Below are 23,308 nucleotides of genomic sequence, written 5' to 3'. Positions count from 1 at the left end.
TGCATGCCTAATATACCTCGCAGTTAATACGAGTTCACCTTGCATCTAGCAATAATCAAAATTATTGCCGCAGGATTGTCAAGAATATAGTTCTCCGAGCAAATCATCTTACTCGAAGAACTTGGGGGGCTAATGTTGGTACCGGATCCCGCAAGGGGTCCATTTTACATGTTGGAGAACCATCACTTTACAAAGTCCAAGGAGCCCTATCTTGCAAAAGGGGGTGGTCAAACTTTGACATTAATTTGTGATTAAATTCATGAATTAATTGCCATTGTCAAAGGAATAAAGTTTGTCATTCAAGATTAGGAGTTAATTGCCAAAAATTGGAGTTATTTTATGGAGTTAATTCTGAATTTAATGACCAAGTAAAGACACCCTAGAAGGGAGGAAGAGGCTATAAAAGAGAGGTGAAGACTCCAAGAAAGGGAACTCACATTCTTCTACACAAGATTCATCTTCTACATTTCTCACCATTATTTAGACACAAACAATGTCATTCCTAATAATGACTAAATACATTCTCTTTGTTGTAATCGAACTACGTTTTGGCTTGATCCCGCTTCGGGTACGTAGGCAGCTCGTCTCTCGAGTCCAGCTATAACAAAATCTATATTATTTACTCCATAAATTTATACGATCTATTCAACCCATCTTTGTGCTTGTCTTATGAGAACTTTGTCCCATCTTTTACATGATTTACCAACCCTGGGGGGTTCGGGTTCCACAACGAGTCCAGCTATAATATAAAAATAAAAATATTATTCCAGTCATGGAGTCGTGTTTTTATAAATTCATATTCCAGCATGAATATAAAAATACGTTGCGAACAATGTATAAATAAATATTTCTAGATAAGCTAGAACCAGATCTAGAAGGGTCTTGAGTTACGGAATAGCTCTACTCCATGACCTGCGAGGTCAACGATGCTCATAATACAACCTGGCATGTTTCCGTACTCCTGAAGTCCTAGCTCGATCCAATCGGAAGGATGGGCTTCGAGGCGATGAAGCTCACGAGCAATATCGAGGCGACGCTTCTCTAGTTCCATTCTTTTTCTTCTAATCTCTTTTTTCTCATCTCCGAGCTCTTTATGCCGAGTAATAAGCTGAGAAAACAAAAACGCTTCGTTTAGCAAACAACGAAAGGAGTCAGGTTACTAGGTTTAACAATACCTTGTTAATAAACTCTTTAGCCTTGACACGATCTTGAGCCGATAATCTCTCGATTAACACATTTGGGACCTGAATGTTGGTTCCCCACCCTAATGGGCGTGACTCTTCTGTTTCACCATTGGCTTCCGTTTTTACAAGCTCGATGTCTGACGTTTCTAGAAGATCGTCGCTTATCTTTTTAAACGAGTCGGAGGGATTCTCTGAGGAATTACCTTCCTTGAACATTTTTGTAGGATTATTGTTGATTAAATTCAATAATGAGCTACACCTACTTTATATTCGAAATATACTCAATTACATTTAAGAGGATCAATTGACGATTTCCAAAAATCTGAAATTACCATCTTCGTAGGAAATGTAATAGAGTTAATTACTAATTATATTCCCTAAATATAACGCATTAAATAAGATTTGAATAAATCGGCAAATTTAAGGCGAAAAGGGAAATATAATTAATATTGCTGGGCTTCTAGCCCAATAGTCTGTTACAAACAAAAAAAAAATCAAGAGACTTGTTCGATCAGAAGTCTTCGCCTGATAATGATTCCAGCGAGGTGGACGATCCCGAACAACTTTCTGAAGAAAGTCCCTCGTCGGAAGATAAATCGAGGAGACCAGAAGAAGGATCAATAGATTTCTCCTCCGGTCCTTCATTTTCTGCAGTTCTTAACATCGGAAATCTCCGGAATTCTGAAGAACATGAGACAAAAGAAGATCCGTCGCCAAAAATGAAGGACCGGAGGAGAAATCTATTGATCCTTCTTCCGGTTATAGTAAGCTTGGTTAGTGTTTTTAGAGTCAAATATGACTAGATCTCGTGTTTATGATTGGGTATAAGAACTAGAACCGCAACCGGATCCCATAAGGTAAAGTAGTGTTTTTCCGTTTAGAATCTTCAAAATAGAAAACTCATAATTCTTTGGTCACACCCACAAAGATTTGAGAAGCAATAAGAAGCTTGGTTAGTGTTTTTGGAATCAAATATGAGTAGATCTCATGTTTATGATTGGGTCTAAGAACTAGAACCGCAACCGGATCCCGAAAACTAAAGTAGTGTTTTTCCGTTTAGAAGCTTCAAAACCGAAAACTCATAAGCCTTTGGCCACACCGACAAAGATTTGAGAAGCAATAAGAATCTTAATTAGTGTTTTTGGAGTCAAATATGACTAGATCTCGCGTTTATGATTGGGTATAACATCTAGAACCGCAATCGGATCTCATAAGCTTAAGTAGTGTTTTTCCGTTTAGAAGCTTCAAAACCGAAAACTCATAAGACTTGGGCCACACCCACAAATATTTTAGAAGCAATAAGAAGCTTGGTTAGTGTTTTTGGACTCAAATATGACTAGATCCCGTGTTTATGATTGGGTATAAGATCTAGTACCGTATTGGATCCCAAAAGATAAAGTAGTATTTTTCCGTTTAGAAGCTCCAAAACCGAAAACTCATAGGACTTTGGCCACACCCACAAAGATTTGAGAAGCAATAAGAAGCTTGGTTAGTGTTTTTAGAGTCAAATATGACTAGATCTCGTGTTTATGATTGGGTATGATGCGGTAATCAACCCAAGAAACAACCACAGAGAAGATTATGGGCGAGAAAAAACAACCCAGGAGCAGCCATGTGGGATATTTAACCAAGTTTTATCCAAAACTTCGGGCCAAAGCCAATTCAGCCTACCCGAGAAGACCCCTGAGCTTTGTTCAGTCCAGACGAAGTCCAAGATTAATTCATCCTGCCCAGAGAACACTTGGAATACATTTTCAGCTCAACTACCGAGCACCTCGAAGAAGAATCAGCCCAAAAGGAGTTCACACGAAGGAGTTATTCAATTTACAAGTCAAGTGATTCCCAGCTTACCCGATTTGGACATACACGGAGTAATTGGAGGATTCCGAACCGACCAGAAAGATTTAAGCTACGAAGTGAATTTTCCTTCATTTATGACTCATCAGGGGAGCTCGTCGAGTTGGAATCAAGTCAAAACCGATTTTGTTTTAGGAGATATTAAATTTCTAAACCAGATGATTCTCGGCTTGCCTTATTTGGAAGCTGACGGGTTTGGTCACTTGCAAACCAAAATTTGGCGTCCAGGAGAGTTTATAATACAACTAGAGGATCCTAATATCACCCAAAGCTTCATTCTCAGCCATTGGATTAAGTGGATTCAATCTTGCCTAATCATACACCAAGAGTTACCATATATAGACCCGAGAGCATTCAAAGTCCAACTCCAACGGCTTTCTTCTGATTTGGTGCGACTTAAGGGAGTTATTAGAAGATTAATAAGCCATGGAATCATCCAGAAGCTGTCAAGATACAAGAGCCCACGAATTACTCCTTTTGGCCTAAGCATTCAAAGCCTAACGGCTATATTCTTTCAAGGCACATCTCCACTTGATTTCTTTCATTTATTTCTTGTATTGCTTTCCTATTTTGAGTCATTATACTGTTGCACCAATTCTAGAGTCGAGCCTATATAAGCTCAAGTCATTTCTTTGTAAAACCAACCCTTGATCATATTAAAGTAATAAGAACATTTTCTTCTTGTCAAAGTTTGAGTCTTTGTCGTTTGTTCATTAGTCTTAAGTGAGTGAGTCTCTTAGGCCTATTTGAATCTGAGGATTAAGTTTGTTGATAAGTTCAACATCCTTGTTTCGTTCATTGATCGAGTGAGTCGATTACCCATTGATTGAGCAAGTCAATCATACACTATCTCCACATCGTTTCCATCCATCCGCGGGATTAAGCTTGGAATCTCTTGATCATTGAGTGATCATAAGTTGGATTGGTTCCAATCTTATATCAGGGTATAAGAAATAGAACCGCAACCGGATCCCGTAAGGTAAAGTAGTGTTTTTCCGTTTAGAATCTTCAAAATAGAAAACTCATAATTCTTTGGGCACACCCACAAAGATTTTAGAAGCAATAAGAAGCTTGGTTAATGTTTTTGGAATCAAATATGAGTAGATCTCATGATTATGATTGAGTATAAGAACTAGAACCGCAACCGGATCCCGTAAACTAAATTAGTGTTTTTCCGTTTAGAAGCTTCAAAACCGAAAACTCATAAACCTTCGGCCACACCCACAAATATTTGAGAAGCAATAAGAAGCTTGGTTAGTGTTTTTGGAGTCAAATATGACTAGATCTCGCGTTTATGATTGGGTATAAGATCTAGAACCGCAACCGGATCTCATAAGCTAAAGTAGTGTTTTTCCGTTTAGGAGCTTCAAAACCGAAAACTCATAAGCCTTTGGCCACACCGACAAAGATTTGAGAAGCAATAAGAATCTTGGTTAGTGTTTTTGGAGTCAAATATGACTAGATCTCGCGTTTATGATTGGGTATAAGATCTAGAACCGCGACCGGATCTCATAATGACACGATCCTCCCGAGGACTCGGCACTCTAAAGTTGAGTAAGAGATAAAGGTGGCTGTGAAGCCATGATGATGGATAGATGATCTCGATCTAGAGACGACACACGACTCAACAACGAGAGAATAGATCAATGGATATCACAGAAGTTTGCGGAAGAACTTCATGATACCGAAACTTAGATCCTTTGGATATACACACCAAAAGAGACTAAGGGTTTTGCTGGATATACGCACCAACAAGATGATCTTCTTAGAAAAGGTTTTTGATAAAAAGAAAGATGGGTTCTCATAAGAGATTACAAGAGGATATATAGGAGAGAAGAGAATGTAAAGAGACAAGTCTTGGAACAAGCTCCAAGGCTGCCTAAAAAACACAAGAGAAATTAAAATAGAGTTTGAATTTGAAAAATAACCCTTCAACTACTAAGGCCACGAAAATGTCTCATTATTTAGTGGGCTTGGGTCTTGAATCATCAAAATGGATTATATGAAGTGAAAACATAAGCCTCGTTAAAAACCTCCCTTTGCAAAACCCAGTGGGACAAAACCAAAGGCAGGGAAAAAGAGCACTCATGAATCACTTATCCATCTTGACGAGGTCCTTGAGCATGGATCAAAACCAAAGAGGTAGTGACTTGGCTCAAGTCATTTGGTCGGTCCCAAATGTGGTTAAGCATCCCTCCAATGGCTTGGTTGAATAGCTTAACTCTAGAACGAGTCATTGGACCAGTTGGTGCGATCAAAGCTTCCTCGGGTACAAGCTCCTCCTCGGCTACAAGCTCATCCTCATCTACAAGCTTAGCTCCTTTAGTTCCTTCCTCGGCTACAAGCTCACGTTCAAGCTCCAGTTCATGCTCCACATCCTTAGTGCTATGCATGATCATATCATCCCCTCCCTCTTGAAAAGGATTTGACCTCAAATCCGTTTGATCTGCAATATACGGCACCAAGTCAGAAACATTAAAGCTAGAGCTCACATTATACTTACCTTGCAAGTCCAGTTGGTAGGCATTGTCGTTGATCCGTCTGACTATCTTGAATGGACCATCAATTCTTGGCATGAGTTTGGACTTCCTTTGAGTAGGAAACCGCTCTTTTCTTAAGTGAATCCAGACTTTATCTCTAACTTCGAAAATCTGCTCACGTCTCCCTTTATTAGCTTGCTTAGCATAGAGTTCGGTCTTTTCTTCTATGTTCCTCCTTGCATTTTCATGGATCTGTTGCACTAGCTCAGCCTTCCTTTTACCATCAAGACTAACTCTTTCACTCAAAGGCAAAGGGATTAGATCCAAAGGTGAGATGGGGTTGAACCCATAAACAATTTGAAAAGGAGAATACTTAGAAGCAGAATGCACAGCATGATTATATGCAAATTCAACATGAGGCAAGCATTCTTCCCAAGTTTTAAGGTTCTTTTTGATTAATGCACGCAAGAGAGTACCTAAAGTTATATTAACCACTTCTGTTTGACCATCAGTTTGCGGATGACATGTAGTAGAGAATAACAGCTTAGTTCCTAATTTAGTCCACAAAGTTTTCCAAAAGTAACTAAGGAATTTAATATCTCTATCCGAAACTATGGATCTAGGCATCCCATGCAAACGAACTATCTCTTTAAAGAACAGATTAGCTACATGCAATGCATCATCAGTTTTATGACAAGCAATAAAATGAGCCATCTTAGAAAATCTATCAACCACAACAAAGATAGAATCCTTTCCAGTTCTAGTCCTAGGCAATCCCATCACAAAATCCATTGAAATATCAGTCCACGGGTGAGTAGGAATAGGTAAAGGAGTATACAAACCGTTGGGTCGAACCTTTGATTTGGCTTGCTTACAAGTAGTACATCTTCCACAGATTCTTTCAACATCACGTTTCATGTGTGGCCAATGAAAATGTTCTTTCATGACTTCCAAAGTCTTAGCAATACCAAAGTGTCCCATTAGTCCTCCTCCATGAGCTTCCCTGACAAATAGGTCTCGTAGAGAGCAGTTAGGAACACACAAACGGTTCTCATAGAAGAGAAACCCGTCTTGTCTAAAATAATGACCAGAAGCATACTTCTCACAAGATTTATAGATTTCTTGAAAATCATGGTCAGTTGCATAGAGTTCTTTTATTTGCTCAAATCCCATAAGCTTAATATTAAGAGTAGAGAGTAGGGTGTATGTTGGGGTCGGATTCCATCCCTAGCACCGAGCCGGATTCGGACGCCTCAGGGAAGTCCTGAAGATCACTTCGGGGAAGCATACCAACCACTTCGGAGGAAGCAAGCCATCACCTCAGTGCAAAGTGCTATTCACCTCGGGTCAGCACAACAGTCGCCTCGGGGAACGCATGTAGCCTGCTCAGGATCTGCCAGCAAGCTGGTGAACCCGAGCCGGCTCTCTTCGAGTGCCCGAGCCCATTCACTTTAGGTACCCGAGCTGGTTCATGCTAGGACGCCCGAGCTGACTCCTCCTGTGTGCCCGAGCCAATTTCCTTCGGAAGCCCGGGCTGTGCTACTCTTATCTCCGAGCCAACTGCACAAGTTATCCGAGGCTGAGTCTTCATCATCACCCGAGGTAAAGACTTAGTAAATATTCGTCTTTAAAGTATCATTTCCAACCAAGGCATCATTTCCGAAAAAGAAGGATCATTTCCGATAAACCCGGAAATGATAAAGAAGAATCACGAAGTATCAACTCAAATCAGGAAATCTTCCAAAAACTCCGAGGAATAAGGAAACTATCCTAAAACCGCGATACTCTACGCCGACTTCAAGATAAATGGAAATCTTCCGAGAATATCGTTGGAGAGGCGGTTTACTATCCCTATATAAAGCGACTCAAGGTCTTCACAAAAGGGACACAAGCAATAGTGCTCTAAACTTTAGACTACACAAAGCTCTTAAGCAAAACACTTTTTCTTTTACGATCAAACTCATGTACGATCAAAGCTATCTTTTTCTTAATAATATCAAAAACACCATCTTTGGTATCAATCGGTTCTGTTGTTCTTTGAGAATTCTCGCGAATCGTATCCCTAAATTAAAACCCTAGACAAATCTCGATTGTGTTAGTTTCGACTTCCACAGTTTGGCACCGCCTGTGGGGAATACTTTAGAATTCTCTTACCCTAAGACGCAGAACTCGAATACCGAAAAGGACAATGAACGAAGACGATCGTCAGATACCGCTAGCCGGAGGAGGGAACCCCAATGCTCCGAACCCTCAAAATCCTCAAGCTGATCCGACGATTACAGCGACCCTAGCCGAACTGAAAGACCTGATGGTTAAATTCAAGAAGAACGCTGACAACCAAGAGAAAGCTAACCAAACCTTGGCGCAGCGGATCGACGAAATCGCAACACGTGGGCAACAAAAAACCACGCGTTTCCAGACACGGCCGCCACAAGCTCGGAGGGATTTGCCTGGCATCAACCCAACAAGACTCACGTTCGCGACACCCACCGACAACACCAGAGTCACAACCCGAGCCGATCCTGCCAGACGCGAGAATCAAGATAATCCCACCGAGCCAGACGCAGTGGACTTGACGGACGAGCCGGATGATTTGCAAGACGAGCGCACCCGAGCCGGAGCTAACTCCGCCGAGCGAACCGATTTCACTGATGACGAAGAAACTGAGGAAAACATAAGATGGGCCAAAGAATCCGAAAGAGAGGACGAGCTCAGCAAGATCCGAGCCTCTCTAGCCAAGGCGGAAGGTGATATGAAGCTCGTCAAAACCCATATACATAGCGTTTCATCCTCTGCACCTAACATCGACCGAATTTTGGAAGAATCTCGGAATACGCATTTCACCAAAAGAATTTCCGAAACGACGATGTCCAATCTGGGGAAGTTCAAAATCGATTCTTACAACGGATCAACCGACCCGAAGTGTCACATTAAATCGTTCGTGATATCTGTGGCCCGAGCCATGTTCAAGCCCGGGGAGAAGGATGCAGGTCTATGCTTACTATTCGTGGAACACCTCAAAGAACCCGCATAAGAGTGGTTTTCTAGATTGGAACGAAACTCGATTGACAGTTTCGATGAGCTGTCGACACTGTTCCTCAAGCAATACTCCGTGCTCATTGACCCCGGAACCTCCGACGCGGATCTTTGGTCCCTGTCTCAACAGCCCACCGAGCCGTTAAGAGATTTCCTCACAACTTTCAAATCGACGCTAGCCAAGGTTGAAGGAATTACAGATGTAGCCGCTCTTTCGGCTTTGAAGAAAGCTCTCTGGTACAAGTCAGAATTCAGGAAAGAGTTGAACCTGTCTAAACCGACAACAATTCGTGACGCGCTGCATCGAGCCTCGGATTTCGTCGCTCACGAAGAGTAGATGGCGCTGCTAGCAAAGAGGCATAAGCCAACGAAGCAGGCGCCCCGAGCCGAGAAAACTGAGAAAGCCCAAGCGACACCTCCGGTCCAAAGAAGACGCGTGAAAGCGGTACGTATACGCATCACGAAGGGCGCAATTTCTCAGGATACCATAACTACCAGATTGACATGCCCCGAGGCCGAGGCCGCGGTAGAGGCCGAGGCCGTGGGCGAGGAAGAGATTCCTTCACCTGGACAAGAGATCAGCCACCGAGCAACGATCAAAAATATTGCGAACACCACAAAATTTTTGGCCACCATACCTCGAGATGCCGAAGCCTCGGCGCTAAGTTAGCAACCAAATTCCTAGCTGGAGAGCTCGGTACGAACATCAGATTGGGTATGAATAGATATGACTAGATCTCGTGTTTATGATTGGGTATAAGAACTAGAACCAACCGGATCCCGTAAGGTAAAGTAGTGTTTTTCAGTTTAGAATCTTCAAAATAGAAAACTCATAATTCTTTGGCCACACCCACAAAGATTTGAGAAGCAATAAAAAGCTTGGTTAGTGTTTTTGGAATCAAATATGAGTAGATCTCATGTTTATGATTGGGTATAATATCTAGAACCGCAACCGGATCTCATAAGCTAAAGTAGTGTTTTTCCGTTTAGAAGCTTCAAAACCGAAAACTCATAAGACTTTGGCCACACCCACAAAGATTTGAGAAGAAATAAGAATCTTGGTTAGTGTTTTTGGAGTCAAATATGACTAGATCTCGTGTTTATGATTGGGTATAAGAACTAGAACCGCAATCGGATCCCAAAAGCTAAAGTAGTGTTTTTTCCATTTAGAAGCTCCAAAACCGAAAACTCATAGGACTTTGGCCACACCCACAAAGATTTTAGAAGCAATAAGAATCTTGGTTAGTGTTTTTGGAGTGAAATATGACTAGATCTCGTGTTTATGATTGGGTATAAGAACTAGAACCGCAATCGGATCACAATAGCTAAAGTTGTGTTTTTCCGTTTAGAAGCTCCAAAACCGAAAACTCATAGGACTTTGGCCATACCCACAAAGATTTTAGAAGCAATAAGAAGCTTGGTTAGTGTTTTTGGAGTCAAATATGACTAGATCTCGCGTTTATGATTGGGTATAAGATCTAGAACCGCAACCGGATCTCATAAGCTAAAGTAGTGTTTTTCAGTTTAAAAGCTTCAAAACCGTAAACTCATAAGACTTCTGCCACACCCACAAAGATTTGAGTAGCAATAAGAAGCTTGGTTACTTTTTTTGGAGTCAAATATGACTAGACCTCGTGTTTATGATTGGGTATAAGAACTAGAACCAACCGGATCCCTTAAGGTAAAGTAGTGTTTTTCAGTTTAGAATCTTCAAAATAGAAAACTCATAATTCTTTGGCCACACCCACAAAGATTTGAGAAGCAATAAGAAGCTTGGTTAGTGTTTTTGGAATCAAATATGAGTAGATCTCATGTTTATGATTGGGTATAATATCTAGAACCGCAACCGGATCTCATAAGCTAAAGTAGTGTTTTTCCGTTTAGAAGCTTCAAAACCGTAAACTCATAAGACTTTGGCCACACCCACAAAGATTTGAGAAGAAATAAGAATCTTGGTTAGTGTTTTTGGAGTCAAATATGACTAGATCTCGTGTTTATGTTTGGGTATAAGAACTAGAACCGCAATCGGATCCCAAAAGCTAAAGTAGTATTTTTTCCATTTAGAAGCTCTAAAACCGAAAACTCATAGGACTTTGGCCACACCCACAAAGATTTTAGAAGCAATAAGAATCTTTGTTAGTGTTTTTGGAGTCAAATATGACTAGATCTCGTGTTTATGATTGGGTATAAGAACTAGAACCGCAATCGGATCCCAAAAGCTAAAGTAGTGTTTTTCCGTTTAGAAGCTCCAAAACCGAAAACTCATAGGACTTTGGCCACACCCACAAAGATTTTAGAAGCAATAAGAAGCTTGGTTAGTGTTTTTGGAGTCAAATATGACTAGATCTCGCGTTTATGATTGGCTATAAGATCTAGAACCGCAACCGGATCTCATAAGCTAAAGTAGTGTTTTTCAGTTTAAAAGCTTCAAAACCGTAAACTCATAAGACTTCGGCCACACCCACAAAGATTTGAGTAGCAATAAGAAGCTTGGTTACTTTTTTTGGAGTCAAATATGACTAGATCTCGTGTTTATGATTGGGTATAAGAACTAGAACCAACCGGATCCCGTAAGGTAAAGTAGTGTTTTCAGTTTAGAATCTTCAAAATAGAAAACTCATAATTCTTTGGCCACACCCACAAAGATTTGAGAAGCAATAAGAAGCTTGGTTAGTGTTTTTGGAATCAAATATGAGTAGATCTCATGTTTATGATTGGGTATAATATCTAGAACCGCAACCGGATCTCATAAGCTAAAGTAGTGTTTTTCCGTTTAGAAGCTTCAAAACCGTAAACTCATAAGACTTTGGCCACACCCACAAAGATTTGAGAAGAAATAAGAATCTTGGTTAGTGTTTTTGGAGTCAAATATAACTAGATCACGTGTTTATGATTGGGTATAAGAACTAGAACCGCAATCGAATCCCAAAAGCTAAAGTAGTGTTTTTTCCATTTAGAAGCTCCAAAACCGAAAACTCATAGGACTTTGGCCACACCCACAGAGATTTTAGAAGAAATAAAAATCTTTGTTAGTGTTTTTGGAGTCAAATATGACTAGATCTCGTGTTTATGATTGGGTATAAGAACTAGAACCAACCGGATCCCGTAAGGTAAAGTAGTGTTTTACAGTTTAGAATCTTCAAAATAGAAAACTCATAATTCTTTGGCCACACCCACAAAGATTTGAGAAGAAATAAGAAGCTTGGTTAGTGTTTTTGGAATCAAATATGAGTAGATCTCATGTTTATGATTGGGTATAATATCTAGAACCGCAACCGGATCTCATAAGCTAAAGTAGTGTTTTTCCGTTTAGAAGCATCAAAACCGTAAACTCATAAGACTTTGGCCACACCCACAAAGATTTGAGAAGAAATAAGAATCTTGGTTAGTGTTTTTGGAGTCAAATATGACTAGATCTCGTGTTTATGATTGGGTATAAGAACTAGAACCGCAATCGGATCCCAAAAGCTTAAGTAGTGTTTTTTCCATTTAGAAGCTCTAAAACCGAAAACTCATAGGACTTTGGCCACACCCACAAAAATTTTAGAAGAAATAAGAATCTTGGTTAGTGTTTTTGGAGTCAAATATGACTAGATCTCGCGTTTATGATTGGGTATAAGATCTAGAACCGCAACCGGATCTCATAAGCTAAAGTAGTGTTTTTCAGTTTAAAAGCTTCAAAACCGTAAACTCATAAGACTTCGGCCACACCCACAAAGATTTGAGTAGCAATAATTACCTTGTTTCCTTTCTGGAGTCAAATATGACTAGATCTCGTGTTTATGATTGGGTATAAGAACTAGAACCAACCGGATCCCGTAAGGTAAAGTAGTGTTTTTCAGTTTAGAATCTTCAAAATAGAAAACTCATAATTCTTTGGCCACACCCACAAAGATTTGAGAAGCTATAAGAAGCTTGGTTAGTGTTTTTGGAATCAAATATGAGTAGATCTCATGTTTATGATTGGGTATAATATCTAGAACCGCAACCGGATCTCATAAGCTAAAGTAGTGTTTTTCCGTTTAGAAGCTTCAAAACCGAAAACTCATAAGACTTTGGCCACACCCACAAAGATTTGAGAAGAAATAAGAATCTTGGTTAGTGTTTTTGGAGTCAAATATGACTAGATCTCGTGTTTATGATTGGGTATAAGAACTAGAACCGCAATCGGATCCCAAAAGCTAAAGTAGTGTTTTTTCCATTTAGAAGCTCCAAAACCGAAAAGTCATAGGACTTTGGCCACACCCACAAAGATTTTAGAAGCAATAAGAATCTTGGTTAGTGTTTTTGGAGTCAAATATGACTAGATCTCGTGTTTATGATTGGGTATAAGAACTAGAACCGCAATCGGATCCCAAAAGCTAAAGTAGTGTTTTTCCGTTTAGAAGCTCCGAAACCGAAAACGCATAGGACTTTGGCCACACCCACAAAGATTTTAGAATCAATAAGAAGCTTGGTTAGTGTTTTTGGAGTCAAATATGACTAGATCTCGCGTTTATGATTGGGTATAAGATCTAGAACCGCAACCGGATCTCATAAGCTAAAGTAGTGTTTTTCAGTTTAAAAGCTTCAAAACCGTAAACTCATAAGACTTCGGCCACACCCACAAAGATTTGAGTAGCAATAAGAAGCTTGGTTACTTTTTTTGGAGTCAAATATGACTAGATCTCGTGTTTATGATTGGGTATAAGAACTAGAACCGCAATCGGATCCCAAAAGCTAAAGTAGTGTTTTTTCCATTTAGAAGCTCCAAAACCGAAAACTCATAGGACTTTGGCCACACCCACAAAGATTTTAGAAGCAATAAGAATCTTGGTTAGTGTTTTTGGAGTCAAATATGACTAGATATCGTGTTTATGATTGGGTATAAGAACTAGAACCGCAATCGGATCCCAAAAGCTAAAGTAGTGTTTTTCCGTTTAGAAGCTCCGAAACCGAAAACTCATAGGGACTTTGGCCACACCCACAAAGATTTTAGAATCAATAAGAAGCTTGCTTCACGAACTTGTTACTTAGCTAGCCACCGTATGAAGATTGATATGTCTATATTTTACTTGTTTTGAGCATCCATTTAGCATCACTTTATCATCATTTCGTCATTGTTTCATACCATTCTTCATCATTTGTCATCACTTTGCATGATTAGGGTAGTTTTGCATGCATGTTGCATATTTGAGTTGTTTCAGGTGCTTCGGGGCTATTGGTGTTCAGAAAGCTGAAAAACATAGCTGAAAGTCACATTTGGACCATTCTGCTCGATCACCAGTAGCAGAGAGGGAAGCAGTCAGCTCAGCAGACCATCAGGAGTGTTCTGCTCGATCACAGGGCAGTCCATCCTGCCAGTTCACAGTTCTGCTCGATCACAGGGCAGTCCATCCTGCCAGTTCACAGTTCTGCTCGATCACAGGGCAGTCCATCCTGCCAATTCACAGTTCTGCTCGATCACAGGGCAGTCCATCCTGCCAGTTCACAGTTCTGCTCGATCACAGGGCAGTCCATCCTGCCAGTTCACAGTTCTGCTCGATCACAGGGCAGTCCATCCTGCCAATTCACAGTTCTGCTCGATCACAGGGCAGTCCATCCTGCCAGTTCACAGTTCTACTCGATCGCAGGGTTGAAGAAGCAGTCCAGAGCGTGCCACCAACCAATCTACTCGATCACCACCTCCCCGCAGCCACTTGATCACAAGCTTCACAGTCTTCTCAGATCCCAACTCAACCAGACATTGAGCATAAGGAAGAGAAGAGGATGAAGAAGAACTCGAGCACATACTCGACCTAAATGCTCGATCACGACATGCCCAGAGCAAGAAATCGCAAAGGCGTCAACTTTATTCAACCTCTCTACTCGATCACAAGGGTCGAGTATCTCCGTAAACCGCCTTAATACTTTGTCGTCTTGTGATTTAGGGTTTCCTAGTATTTGCTATAAATAGGTTGTTTCTCATAATTTTCAGACTAAGTTTTATTCTGTCTAAGTTATTTTCTGCAGAACAATTAGTGTTTCTTCATCTTTGTAATCCAGATTTCTCTTAATCTATTGAGTATTTGCTTTTGATTTCTTCTACAAAGTTGTTCATCTTGTTGAGATCTTGCTAGTATGAAGTTTTTATGCATTTCTGGGTTTATGTTCATGTTCATGAGTTTTGAGTAGTGATTAGGGTTCTTGAGGATGGGTTAGAGTAGTTTAGAATCCTTGATCTGCTAGGTGGTTGAGTTTGATTGGTAGATCCCTTCTGGATTAGTTGTTCTTAATGCTGATTGCTTTCTGATCAACTGGAATCTGAGCCCAGACATTTCCGCACCCAAAAGGTGTTCGATGAAATGTCTGAACCACTAATTCCAGAGATTCGTGGCTCTGTACCAAGGTATTGGTTACAGGGAGCGTTTTGGCTTAGACTTGTTGTTTCGTAATGCCTGTTAGGTTAGCTCTCGTCAATGGTGATTGAGTCTGGGACTAGCTTTGCTTGAGGATCTCTGTTGCGGTAGCACTTTGATTTGGTTATTGAACTTGTTGTCTAGGGATAGTTTGTTGAGCATGTTAACCACCTGTTAGATTAAGGAGACTTCACTACTCGATTACCCCATCCTCGGGAATTTCTCTTCCAATTGATTTCTTTGTTCACATCGCTTTTGATTGCCTGATCTAGTTACTTGTTGCTTAGTTTTCGCATTTTTACTTGTTTCATTTGAAGTACTCGACCACACCCAGTAGTTTGGTGACAAACTGTGCAGTCGAGTACCCTGTTTACAGTTTCTGTTAAGTTACTCGACCTGATACTCGACCACACCCAGTGCTTGACATCAAGCTGTGTGATCGAGTATATTGCCTGTTATTGTTAGAATTTCTGTTTTCTGCATGATCACTAGAACTGTTAACAACATCAAACCTGTATTTGCTTGGCTTGACTCTGTGATATCTGATTGCATCTTGATTGCTAGCATCACACCCATTTGGATTGACACCTTAAATACTACAATGACATGATAGTACTTTAAGGATAATTGATCTTAGCTAAAATCCTACTATCAATTTGGCGCCGTTGCCATTTGGGTGTTTGTTTGTTACATTTGAGATTTCAGACTTGCTTAGATCAAGTTCTATTTCAATTTTCACTTAGGTTACTAACTTTTTGTTTTTCTTGTTGTCTTCTTGATCCAGGTACAACCCTACTGTATGCAAACTCGATCAAAAGGCAACCAGAACCTCCTTTTCAACGATAACATTGACCGTATTGACAGAGAACTAAGGGAAAGGAGAGACACTACAGACCTTGAACACAACCATCCTTTCAGAATGGCTGATGAACAAGATGTCAACAATCTGCCTGCAAACATTGGTGCTGGAGATGCACCAAGAAACCACCATCAGAGGCAAGGAATTGTGCCTCCTGCTGTCCAAAACAACAACTTCGAGATTAAAAGTGGTCTCATCTCGATGATTCAAGGAAACAAGTTCCATGGTCTGCCTCTGGAAGATCCCTTAGACCACTTGGATAACTTCGATAGGCTCTGCAGCCTAACCAAGATAAACGGTGTTAGTGAGGACAGTTTCAAGCTGCGCCTGTTTCCCTTCTCACTGGGAGACAAAGCACACCAATGGGAAAAGACGTTACCTGCTGGTTCCATCACATCTTGGGACGATTGCAAGAAGGCCTTCTTAACAAAGTTCTTCTCAAATTCAAGAACTGCACGGCTTAGGAATGAAATCTCCAGTTTTACCCAAAAGCAGTCTGAATCCATTTGTGAAGCCTGGGAGAGATTCAAAGGCTACACTATACAGTGTCCACACCATGGTTTCAAGAGGGCTTCTCTACTAAGCACACTCTACAGGGGAGTTTTGCCCAAGATCAGAATATTGCTGGATACTGCTTCTAATGGGAATTTCTTGAATAAGGATGTTGAAGACGGCTGGGAATTAATTGAGAACTTAGCTCAATCCGATGGTAATTATAACGAGGATTTTGATCGCTCTAACAGAGGTATTGGAGATTCAGATGCAAAGCATAGTAAAGAGATGAAAGCTCTTAATGAGAAACTTGATAGGCTTATCCTTGGCCAGCAGAAGAATGTGCACTTTCTACTTGATGACGAGCAGTATCAAGTCCAAGATGGGGAGGGGAACCAGTTAGAAGAGGTCAGCTACATCAACAATCAAGGCGGCTACAACGGGTATAACAACTTCAAGACTAACAACTCCAACCTTTCTTACCGCAGCACCATCGTTGCTAATCCACAGGATCAAGTGTATCCTCCACAACAACAGCAGGGTCAGCATAAACCTTTTGTTCCATACAACCAAGGTTTTGCTCCCAAGCAACAATTTCAGGGGAACTACCAGCAGCAACCACCACCTGGGTATGTACCTCAGCAGCATCAAAGTTCTGCTTCTCCTGACTCTGACATGAAGCAAATGCTACAACAGCTTCTCCAAGGACAAGCATCTGGCTCCATGGAGATTGCTAAGAAGATATCTGAATTACACCATAAGTTGGATTGTAGCTACAATGACCTGAATGTAAAAGTAGAAGCATTGAGCTCCAAGGTCCGATACTTAGAGGGACAATCTGCATCCACTTCTGCTCCGAAACCTCCAGGGCAACTCGCAGGGAAAGCAATTCAGAATCCAAAGGAGTATGCTAATGTTCATGCTATCACCCTAAGGAGTGGAAGAGAGTTATCCACCCGAGAGGGACCCAAACCAGTCACTGAGGATAGTGCAGACCAAGATGGAGAGGATTTCAGTCTCAATGAAGATCAAGTTGACAAACCAGCTGAAGTACTCGATGGACATACTCGATCAACAACTCGAGTAGCGGCTATACCTGCTGAAAAACCAGTTGCTGCTAAGAACAAGGAGAAGGTTTTTGTTCCTCCTCCTTACAAGCCCCCACTTCCATTTCCTGGTAGACAAAAGAATGCGTTGGCAGATAAGTACAGAGCTATGTTTGCAGAGAACATTAAAAACGTTGAAGCCAGGATACCTCTTGTTGATGCTCTCGCGCTTATTCCGGATTCCCACAAGTTTCTGAAAGAATTGATCAGGGAGAGAATTCAAGAGGTTCAGAGAACAACAGTTGTGAGCCATGAGTGCAGTGCCATCATACAGAAGAAGGTTGTCCCAGAAAAGCTAGGAGACCCTGGTTCATTTACTCTACCATGCTCCCTAGGTTCATTGACTTTCAATAAATGTCTTTGTGACCTAGGAGCATCAGTAAGTCTCATGCCACTCTCAGTAGCTAAGAGGTTGGATTTCAAAAAGTATAAATACTGCAATATCTCCTTGATCTTGGCTGATAGATCTGTTAGACTACCTCATGGGTTATTAGAAGATTTGCCTATCAAGATTGGAAATCTGGAGGTGCCTACAGACTTCGTAGTGTTGGACATGGATGAAGAATCAAAAGATCCCTTGATCTTAGGAAGGCCCTTCTTGGCTACAGCTGGAGCAATCATAGATGTTAAGCAAGGAAAGATTGATCTTAATATGGGGAAGGATTTAAAAATGAAGTTTGACATCAATGATGATATGCAGAAGCCGACAATAGAAGGACAGACCTTCTTAGTTGAGGAAATGGATCAGCTAGCTGATGAACTTCTAGAGGAACTTGCTGAAGAGAATCACTTAAAAACTGTTTTGACCAAGAGTGGTAAAGTTGGATATCTCCCTAGTGAGACTTTGAGTTCTGAGAAGTCCTTAGACTTACGCAAGGGATTAATGGGGTCTGAAGCAAAGGTTATGAGAGCTAATGAAGTAAGTTCAACACATGCTCGACCAACTGATTCCACCAACAACTCGAAGAAGCCTCCAACTGGCCCTGAGAGCTCATGCTCGACTGAACAGCTCGAGCAACAGCTTAAAGCAAGCACTCTGGCATCAAATGATTGGTTGGAACTCAAGGAGAGGTCCAAATGGCAGGACAAAGCCATAAGGGAGTTAGCAGACATTGTGAAAGAGCTGAAGGATCAAATCAAAGAGCTCCATGGAAAACCCAACCAAGTGCCACTCAACATCAAGGACGTCCAAAAAGAAGGTTTCTTCAAGGACATGGCCACTGAGTACCCAATTGCAGACCTATCAGAAGAGCATGCTGAGTTTGACGATGCATCTACTGAAGAAGAAGAGGAGACCCCGTTTCCTCTCTGCAAACCACCCTAAGCCTAATGAGTGTGAGGAGTCAAGCTTAGAGACTTAAAACAAGCTCACTTGGGAGGAAGTCCCATGTCTATCCACGTACATATTTTTATTTCCTTGTTATTTTTAATGCGTTTGGTAGTGTTTTGGCTTTCAGGAAATGAGTATCAAGTGCAAAGTGAAGTGGTCTTGATTTTTGAATTTTGGAGGTTATACTCGATGAAGCATATGGGATGACAGTGGTACAGTGCAATCGAGTATGAAATGGGTCTCAGTTTCAAGATTTTTGAAGTTTCAACATGTCACTCTATCACGCGAGGCCACATGCTGATGAAGAGTTGCAGTCGAGTATGATGTGATTTTTGATCCAAATTTTTCAAAATCAAGATTATACTTGACCAACAGAAGCCATATGGTAATGAGATGACATGGTTGAGTATCAAGAAGGAGAAGGAGCAGAAGCACAACCGTAAGACTCCTCAATGGCCTGGCAGTACACACAAGCAGGCATTGATGAGCACATCAACTCCTTCTTCGGTTGAGGTAACAACTCCACTTCCCCATTGTTTATACCATCTCATGTTTTCTTTCTTTATTTGTTTGTCCTGAGTACTCTCTTCCAAATTTGGTCACACAGAGGACTGTGTGATTTAAGTTTGGGGGAGGGCTCAGGAAGTATCTGATGTGTTTGCTTTGTTCTTGTTTTCAAATTTTTCTTGCATTGTACATATTGTCTGCATTCATTTATGTCATTGAAAAAAACCCTAAAAATTTGAAAAATTTCTGAAAATGATTTCACAAAAATAGAGTGTTCATGTAGTTGCATTTTCATTTTAAGATTGAGTCTAGAAGGTTTCATATAGGATTGTTGCATTTGCATAGGGGATGATGATGAGATAACCTTGTAAGCTTGCTCATTTACTGAATGAATTCAATACCCTCGTTGTTAGTTGTTTAATGCTTGTGATAGAACTTGAAGTAAGACAGCACCATATTTGGAATTCACAACTTGACTCTCTTGTTTTAATTGAAGCATGTTGGATGTGATTCTTTTCCCTATCTATTAGAACCTGAACTTGACTTATAATTATCATGTCTTTGCATTGTTGTTGAACTTGTGGCTACCAATACACATACTTGGATTTTCTTTCACCTTCTACCACTCTTGCTAATCCAAGTAGCTGATTCCCATCATTGGAACAGTTTCCCCCACCCTGAACCTAACCTTTCTTTCAAGCCCTGAATAAATTTGTGTGTGTGTGAGGCCTATTTCCGGATTGAGCTTGGTAGAAAGTGTTAGGTATGAACCGACAAGAATGGTATCCCATGTAGTTCTAGTCCACGCTTTTTGGGCTAGATAGGACTAGGTGGGAGTTTTACTTTGGGTTTGGGAATGTGTTTGGAATAAAAATGAGAAAGAAAGACAAGTGTTATTGTTCTTAGGAGATGGAAGTGAAACTGAAAAGAATATCATGTTAGTCTAGTAAAGGAATTGGGAAGCATGAAAATAAAAGAAGTTAGGCTCTATGCAAAGTAAAAAGAAAGGCAAAAGCCTAAAGTTGTCTTAAGTCATGAGATGAGAAGAAGAGCCTTAGTTGTTAAAGAAAGTCCCAATCCGCTAGAAAGTCTAAAAGAAAACCTCTCCTTAGAACAAAAACCAAAAACAAAGAATGGGTTGATCCAAGAGATTATTGAAACATGCCTTGAGTGCAAAAGGGTAGAATTAGGATCATTTCTGGGGTTTAGAGATAGGACCATCTATGGAGTTTGTTATACTTATGGTTATTTGGGTAGATGGGGTCTGTTCTTGTATGCGTAGGTTGGTTCTAACCTTTAGCATTCTACTAAAGCTCTGTCCATTCATGAGAGTTCCCTGTTACTGTGAAAAAGTCTGAAACCATTTACAGAGGAACCATCTTTGTTTCTCAGCCTTGTCCTTTAAACCAAATGAGTTCTTCAACAATGTTTTGCTTGATTCATGGTTTGAGCTTAATCAATGTTAAAGGGAATTGATGATCTGAAGGTGTGTGTAGATTGGAACAAATGTTAGGTTGTCTTGTGATGAATATGGCTAAAGTTTTTAAGTAGAGTTTGGTCTCTACGCATTCCACAATTACTAACTTGGACATTGAGTTCATTTGCTTTGTCTGCATGCTTTGGTTCTGAGTCCCCGCTTTCAAACCTCTCCTCTAGCTTGTTCTTAATTGTTTGCTTGAGGGCAAGCAAAGACTAAGTTTGGGGGAGTTGATATGTCTATATTTCACTTGTTTTGAGCATCCATTTAGCATCACTTTATCATCATTTCGTCATTGTTTCATACCATTCTTCATCATTTGTCATCACTTTGCATGATTAGGGTAGTTTTGCATGCATGTTGCATATTTGAGTTGTTTCAGGTGCTTCGGGGCTATTGGTGTTCAGAAAGCTGAAAAACATAGCTGAAAGTCACATTTGGACCATTCTGCTCGATCACCAGTAGCAGAGAGGGAAGCAGTCAGCTCAGCAGACCATCAGGAGTGTTCTGCTCGATCACAGGGCAGTCCATCCTGCCAGTTCACAGTTCTGCTCGATCACAGGGCAGTCCATCCTGCCAGTTCACAGTTCTGCTCGATCACAGGGCAGTCCATCCTGCCAATTCACAGTTCTGCTCGATCACAGGGCAGTCCATCCTGCCAGTTCACAGTTCTGCTCGATCACAGGGCAGTCCATCCTGCCAGTTCACAGTTCTGCTCGATCACAGGGCAGTCCATCCTGCCAATTCACAGTTCTGCTCGATCACAGGGCAGTCCATCCTGCCAGTTCACAGTTCTACTCGATCGCAGGGTTGAAGAAGCAGTCCAGAGCGTGCCACCAACCAATCTACTCGATCACCACCTCCCCGCAGCCACTTGATCACAAGCTTCACAGTCTTCTCAGATCCCAACTCAACCAGACATTGAGCATAAGGAAGAGAAGAGGATGAAGAAGAACTCGAGCACATACTCGACCCAAATGCTCGATCACGACATGCCCAGAGCAAGAAATCGCAAAGGCGCCAACTTTATTCAACCTCTCTACTCGATCACAAGGGTCGAGTATCTCCGTAAACCGCCTTAATACTTTGTCGTCTTGTGATTTAGGGTTTCCTAGTATTTGCTATAAATAGGTTGTTTCTCATAATTTTCAGACTAAGTTTTATTCTGTCTAAGTTATTTTCTGCAGAACAATTAGTGTTTCTTCATCTTTGTAATCCAGATTTCTCTTAATCTATTGAGTTTTTGCTTTTGATTTCTTCTACAAAGTTGTTCATCTTGTTGAGATCTTGCTAGTATGAAGTTTTTATGCATTTCTGGGTTTATGTTCATGTTCATGAGTTTTGAGTAGTGATTAGGGTTCTTGAGGATGGGTTAGAGTAGTTTGGAATCCTTGATCTGCTGGGTGGTTGAGTTTGATTGGTAGATCCCTTCTGGATTAGTTGTTCTTAATGCTGATTGCTTTCTGATCAACTGGAATCTGAACCCAGACATTTCCGCACCCAAAAGGTGTTCGATGAAATGTCTGAACCACTAATTCCAGAGATTCGTGGCTCTGTACCAAGGTATTGGTTACAGGGAGCGTTTTGGCTTAGACTTGTTGTTTCGTAATGCCTGTTAGGTTAGCTCTCGTCAATGGTGATTGAGTCTGGGACTAGCTTTGCTTGAGGATCTCTGTTGCGGTAGCACTTTGATTTGGCTATTGAACTTTTGTCTAGGGATAGTTTGTTGAGCATGTTAACCACCTGTTAGATTAAGGAGACTTCACTACTCGATTACCCCATCCTCGGGAATTTCTCTTCCAATTGATTTCTTTGTTCACATCACTATTGATTGCTTGATCTCGTTACTTGTTGCTTAGTTTTTGCATTTTTACTTATTTCACTTGAAGTACTCGACCACACCCAGCAGTTTGGTGACAAACTGTGCAGTCGAGTACCCTGTTTACAGTTTCTGTTAAGTTACTCGACCTGATACTCGACCACACCCAGTGCTTGACATCAAGCTGTGTGATCGAGTATATTGCCTGTTATTGTTAGAATTTCTGTTTTCTGCATGATCACTAGAACTGTTAACAACATCAAACCTGTATTTGCTTGGCTTGACTCTGTGATATCTGATTGCATCTTGATTGCTAGCATCACACCCATTTGGATTGACACCTTAAATACTACAATGACATGATAGTACTTTAAGGATAATTGATCTTAGCTAAAATCCTACTATCACGTTTATGATTGGGTATAAGATCTAGAACCGCAACCGGATCTCATAAGCTAAAGTAGTGTTTTTCAGTTTAAAATCTTCAAAACCGTAAACTCATAAGACTTCGGCCACACCCACAAAGATTTGAGTAGCAATAAGAAGCTTGGTTACTTTTTTTGGAGTCAAATATGACTAGATCTCGTGTTTATGATTGGGTATAAGAACTAGTACCAACCAGATCCTGTAAGGTAAAGTAGTGTTTTTCAGTTTAGAATCTTCAAAATAGAAAACTCATAATTCTTTGGCCACACCCACAAAGATTTGAGAAGCTATAAGAAGCTTGGTTAGTGTTTTTGGAATCAAATATGAGTAGATCTCATGTTTATGATTGGGTATAATA

The 23,308-nt window shown here is 40.7% G+C and overlaps 1 protein-coding gene across 1 annotated transcript in view; it reads left to right on the top strand.

Moving 5' to 3' along the window:
* Positions 1 to 1,903: 1,903 nt before the first annotated feature.
* The window catches only part of LOC9322903 (probable inactive histone-lysine N-methyltransferase SUVR2), a 67,804-nt gene continuing 46,399 nt past the window's right edge, over positions 1,904 to 23,308 (top strand). Inside the window, exon 1 of the mRNA XM_021035185.1 lies at positions 1,904 to 1,957. Coding sequence (XP_020890844.1) covers positions 1,904 to 1,957 — 54 coding nt within the window. The remainder of the gene's footprint in view (positions 1,958 to 23,308) is intronic.

The sequence above is a fragment of the Arabidopsis lyrata genome (genome assembly GCF_000004255.2).
Source record: "Arabidopsis lyrata subsp. lyrata unplaced genomic scaffold ARALYscaffold_2, whole genome shotgun sequence".
Classification (NCBI taxonomy): domain Eukaryota; kingdom Viridiplantae; phylum Streptophyta; class Magnoliopsida; order Brassicales; family Brassicaceae; genus Arabidopsis; species Arabidopsis lyrata.
Note: the sequence above shows the minus strand (reverse complement) of the source record. Positions and strands in the feature narration are given on the sequence as shown.